Raw genomic sequence first — 5985 nt, 5'->3', positions numbered from 1 at the left:
AGGCAATAATTTCCTTAACTAATTAATTCTTTACTATCATTTAATTAGTAAAATTATTATCGCTGCTTCCGCTCTTATATCGTATTCCTATCACATGAACGGAAAATGCAAATCGCTTGAATAGAATTTTGTTCAGAGAGAAATTACAGAATCCTACTACACGGGTCGTTGCATAGTACTGAAGAATCGACGAGACACTTCGTTGATCTATGGCAATTTCCTATGCATGGTTTCAACTTTTTCATCCATTTCGACCGCTAACAAAAATTCTATGCTATAATCATTGGGAAACCTATCAATTAACTGTTGAACTTTAAATTCGTATGTTTGTCTCTATCCGTATCCAGGCATTTTGTCATTTTGGTAGCGGTCGAGATGGATGAAAAAGCTGAAACCATGCATAGGAAATTTGCTTTTCGGTTGATAATCTCTTTAAAAATTCCATCATTCGGTTTTATTAACTCATTTGATGATCAAATTTATTTGAGAATTTTCCAAGAATGAAAAAGATAGGTCGCTTAACATATAGAGAATTCTAGAACTTTGCTTCGGAAACTTCTTGGAACTTTGCTCATGTAGACAAACTTCCGAGAATATGATTCATCAGGCACATTTTTAACATGGATAAACAATGATCTCAATGTCACCATCCTATATGAATAGATAATCTCTTTTTCATCAGCTTTCTAGAAACAAGTCATCCTGAACTTTTCTTACCGATTCCTGTCAAATAAATGTTATAATTAAAAAGAACTTTTTACCTATGAAAAAAACCCCATATTTACATTATCATTATCATCATCATTATCAACAACTACGACAATTTTTCAACCATTCTTTTACAAATTCGAATGCAATCAACAACTGATGAATTTCTCATCATAAAACTAACTCGGTCACTAACTGACTGTAATTGACTTCCTACTGGATCGTTGCTGATACGGCTTATATTGTAAATATGAGGTAACACTGGTACTTGCTCGTTATCAGTTTGAGAGTTTAATATCCGTCGCATAATATTGTCTAAAAATAATGAAAACTGAAGATAGGCTCAATTCATAAATTACTACTAATAAATAAAACCAACAAAATTTTCCTCCATCCTATGATATCACTATAATGTAGCAAAAATAGTTTAGCTAATTGTTTAACGTGATATTTAAGCTATCTGTTAGGTAAAAACAAGATATGATATGGTATATCGTTACCAATCATATCTGGAATAAACTTAACGAATTGCCAAATAAGACATGAGACGATCGAAAACTTCGAGATTCAAGATTTCACGCGTAGATTCACGAATGATACTACTATAAAACGTTCGGATGGTTACAACGTTAAGTTCTCGGATTGATATAACAAAATCTCAAACATATGTAAAGAGCAGAATTAAGATTTCGAATTTTCTGAATAGTTGTTTCTGGATTAGCAGAAATGCTAATCTTCAAATTAATTCTCGAGGCATTTTTTAAGATTGGAAGAGTTAAGACTGACATAATAAAAATTTGACATTTAATACTTTAAAATTGTGATTAGTTGTCACCATTTCTGTACACTTTAAATAGAATTGATTATGCTGGTTTACTCCCTCTCCTTAAACAGATAATATTTCGATGTATTGTTGCAACCGGATTAATCAATACTAATCAATAATCAATATCAATTGTTATCAACTATTATCGATCAATACCAATCTATTCAACATTTGCCGTCATTTTCCTGTTCATAATTTCGAACATTCAAGAGTAATCACATTTAAATTTGTGAATCAAGTACTTTGAAATCTGTGAATGTTGTGGAAAAAAAAATCTCATCCTGAACAAAAAAAAAGAAAAAACACAATTAAATCAATTTCGAAGAAAATAAATGAAAGAGTAAAGGAAAAGAAATGCCAAACATCATCCGATGACTTCGAATTTTCCAGAATAAACTGAAATAATTCCCAACAAATGCCACACAGCTATGATAATTTCACGTTAGTGGTAAAATAATACATCAACGACGACGTAAAAAACGCATCCCTTCCATTTTTCCATATCACAATCAAAAGAAATCTCGAAGGAACCCCCGGGATGTCGCGTAAATTACAACCGAATAACTTAAAACCGAACGCAGTAAGCAGAGTACGTGCATTACCGGACAGCCATTTCAACAGTTTTTTCTCTGCATCTTACCCATGCGAGCGAGTTGGTATTGATTTGCAAAAAAATTTATGAATGAGGTAGAATTTTCCGATTTTCTCACGCCAAAATTACTGTAGAAAGGAGCTTAATTAAGGAGATTTCCTTTCCGGATTGATTTTCGAGTAATATCCAGGATGTCCCTTGTAGTTTCCAAGAATATCTTTGAAATTCGGTTGTAATTTACGCGACATCTCGGGGGTTCCTTCGACTGAATCCTGAATATTGATTCAAGATTCACGATATTTTCACGTTGCATTTGCTTAATATTTACTCGACCTACTTTTATTCATATTTGATACCAAATCTCTCCTTCTCTTTCAAATACACGTATTTGGCGTCACATACGTAAGCCAACTTACGTAACGTAACTAAAAATAAAGTACAACATTAAGCCATGATAGATAATTCATTATAATAATTTAATGGTAACTGAATTTTAATCAAATGCCATTTTAGGAACTATCATATTTTATAACATGTTTCGTTCGATATATTGATTAGTTTTTTTTTTTCTTTTTTTTTACTATAATTTTTTATTTTTTTTCTATTCGGAAGAGCAAAAAGCATTTTGGACTGGGAAAGTTCATTGCTTTTTTTTTCATTTTAACAACTTATTTTCTCTCGTTTCTTTCTTCGAGAAATTCATTTCCCCATTGTACAGTAATCTTAGTGATATGAATGATGCAATCAGGAAATTTTTGCAATGCATTTGTAATTTCAGGTTGTTGATAAGTAAATTTTACTAAATCAATTTGAATGAGACATTTCATGACATCTCACACAAGTAGTTACATACGCATTACACGCACGTATATCACGTACATTTGAGTGATTTCAAAAGAATATGGATATTTTTTGGATCCTTTGTTTAGAATTAACACACATAGAATACGTTAGGTTTGTCATGTGAATCACGTGAACATTTTCAGAATTTCGGAGAATTCAAAATTAGTGTATGTAAGCTATACATATCATTGTTATCATTGGTTAATTGGTATTACTCTTCTTTTTTTTTTTTTTTAGTAAGTATTTTTAGTTTTTGCTTAGTGATTTGTTAGAAAGAAAAATTTTGTCATTTAATAATTTTGAATTATTATTAGCTTCAAAAAATATTCAAATTAGATTGAAATTTCCAAAGATATTCAATTAATATGATAATCAGCATCATTAATTGGTACTTTCCTACTATTTTATTGAAAATTCATTAGGAAAAAAATAAAACTTTATTCAAAATTTTTGCCTTAATTTTTTTTTTGATTAATTAAATTAATCATATTTAATCAAATGCTAAATTTGGCAAAATTTTGATCTAAATTATCTTTTATTAGCCAAATAAGCCTTTATATTTGGCTAATAGCTTAAAAGATTTGCTAACATCTATAAGTGTAAACATTTTGATGAAATAAAATTAACCGAATAAATGGGTTTAAATTCGAAAATGAGCTTATACGAAACTGATAAATAATACTAAAATAGCTGAATAATCGTTTAATTGCTAATTAAAAAAAAAAAAAAAGAAATGAACAGGAAAGAATAAAAATCCTGTAATTACCTATTGCTAGCAATTCATTTCTATTCCATATTGCTATATCAGGAAAATTCCTGATATTATCATTTTTTTCCGCATCCATCCCGGTTTTTTTTTCAAACTTTTGTTATTCCTCTTAATTCATAAAAACTTTTACGTTTACTTCTTCGTCTTACCTTTTCTTAGCTTTTGTTTGTTTAGCAAATGTGAAATTTTATTATTTATAATAGCCAGGTAAATTCCCACCTCCATTCATTCCTCTCACAACAACTGTCACTAATTGTCACTGTTTGCTGTACGCTTTAAAACCTATTTACGATCGATTATACTGATTTACTCTGTTCGGTTAAACGGATAACATTTCGATGTATTATTATAGCCGGATTAATCAATTATTTTTCATCATTTGCCTTCATTTTTTGCATATAATTGGCAATTCTATTGCTACACAATTTCCTTTAAACAGTAAAATTTGGTATTATTATACGATAAATTTCGAAAATTCATTTTAAAATTTATAAAGTAGTGAAATATATAAGGAAAAGAGAAAGATTTTAAAAAAAATAAAATTTGTGATCATTTCTTATGTAATATTTTATCAATTTTTTTTAAACCAACAAATTTCTCATACATCCTGTAAATTTGAAACTTTTCTACAACAAAAACTTTCCATATATTTAAGATCTACAGTGGTTATGTCCTATAGATGAAGTACCATTTCTGGATCCAGCAACAGGTCAACCACATTATTGCTCATTGACAATTCATTGTCCCATTGGATACGATTGTTTTCAGGGAACAATTTGTTGTAGGAAACCTGGCCAATGCCTTAATGGACAATCAATTGCAACAGATAGTAATGGTAAATTTATGATAACTTATCAAAAATTTTCTTCCTAATTTCAAATCTGATTGAATTTTTTAATTTACAAAAATTTAAATTTCTTATTTCCTGTTACGCATACACTTTCCAACGTACATAAATTACCCTCTTATAGATTTATTCTATTTTTAATTTTCCCATTCAGTTATTTATAAATTTTTCATAAGAAAAAAAAGGAAACGATGAGATTTCATTTTTTTATTCTTGCTAATTTTTATAAATATTCATTCAAATTTAAATTTGTAAAACTTCAAAACTTATTAATAAGTTTCATAAATTTTTTCTCGAACTTATGAAAAAAAAACCACCGCCTTCTTTTGCTTGCCTATGATGTTAATCTCATTTTTTTATACCAACAAGTATTTTCTTTCATTTGAATTTACCCAATTAAATGCCTTAGTAATACTGTACCTGTTTTACACGAAGCTACGGTAACACCAATTCATTTAGGTTTTCCACTGTAGCGTGTTCTAAAATTTGCGGCTAAAATTTTATGACGGAATGTTATTTGATCAGTTGAATAAGTACATTTAATCAGTGATAAAACTATGAACAGAACATATATCATATGGCATTATAGATAAAGTACTATTAACTTGAGAAATTTTCAGTAATCAATTGATTACGGCTAAAAAAAAATGCTTCAATGTCATAAAACATTGGAAGTTTTTGATAAGTTTGTGATAATGAATTAATAAAGCACAAAAAAAAAAATTACCCGATATTTCCATCTTTTTTAGGGCATTTGTTGGCATGTATTCCGTCTGGTCATTGTCCATCATATAGTGTTTGCTTACCGTCAATATCATTATCTACTACAGTTTTACAATTCCTTTGTTGCAATGTATCCATATCAGCAATTCAATCCAAATCCATTCAACGATCAAGAAGATACAACCATTCGGTAATGGCATTACTTCCTTCTTTTTGAATTATTAAATTATTAAAATATTATTTATAAATGTTTACCAATCAACGAATTATTCTGTTTATTTTAAATGTTCCATTTTCATTAAATAACGATTTTTTATTAAGAGTAAATATCAATTGTTCAGAAATTGAATAGTACCGTCTAAAATTTTGAAATATCAATGAACAATTTCTAAAAGTACTACTAACAATAACTCATCGTGTCCACTCAATAACCATTCTTATTTTCAGCCGATATTTCACTGTCAATTGAATGGTATGTTTGCTTTTTTAATTCAAATTTTGTTTAAGGTAAGGTTCGTATAAGGCACAAAAAAGTGGTAAATGTGTGAAAAAATGCGATGGTATTTTTTTTCATCAGAAAAAAATTTCATTAAATACGAAAGAGTTCCTCTTCAAAGTTGAAAAATTTTTTCAGAAAATGGAAATTTTTAATAATTCAAAAATTATTGTAATAATTA

The 5985-nt window shown here is 28.7% G+C and overlaps 1 protein-coding gene across 1 annotated transcript; it reads left to right on the top strand.

Moving 5' to 3' along the window:
* Positions 1-2072: 2072 nt before the first annotated feature.
* Positions 2073-5525, top strand: LOAG_11901 (hypothetical protein; the record flags this gene model as incomplete). The annotated part of the gene is made up of 3 exons (XM_003147418.1): positions 2073-2190; positions 4394-4573; positions 5335-5525. 3 exons carry the CDS (start codon positions 2073-2075, stop codon positions 5523-5525), a joined length of 489 nt encoding a protein of 162 aa, XP_003147466.1.
* Positions 5526-5985: the final 460 nt, after the last annotated feature.

The sequence above is a fragment of the Loa loa genome (genome assembly GCF_000183805.2).
Source record: "Loa loa unplaced genomic scaffold supercont3.156, whole genome shotgun sequence".
Classification (NCBI taxonomy): Eukaryota; Metazoa; Nematoda; class Chromadorea; order Rhabditida; family Onchocercidae; genus Loa; species Loa loa.
This window is presented reverse-complemented; position numbering and strand designations above follow the sequence as displayed.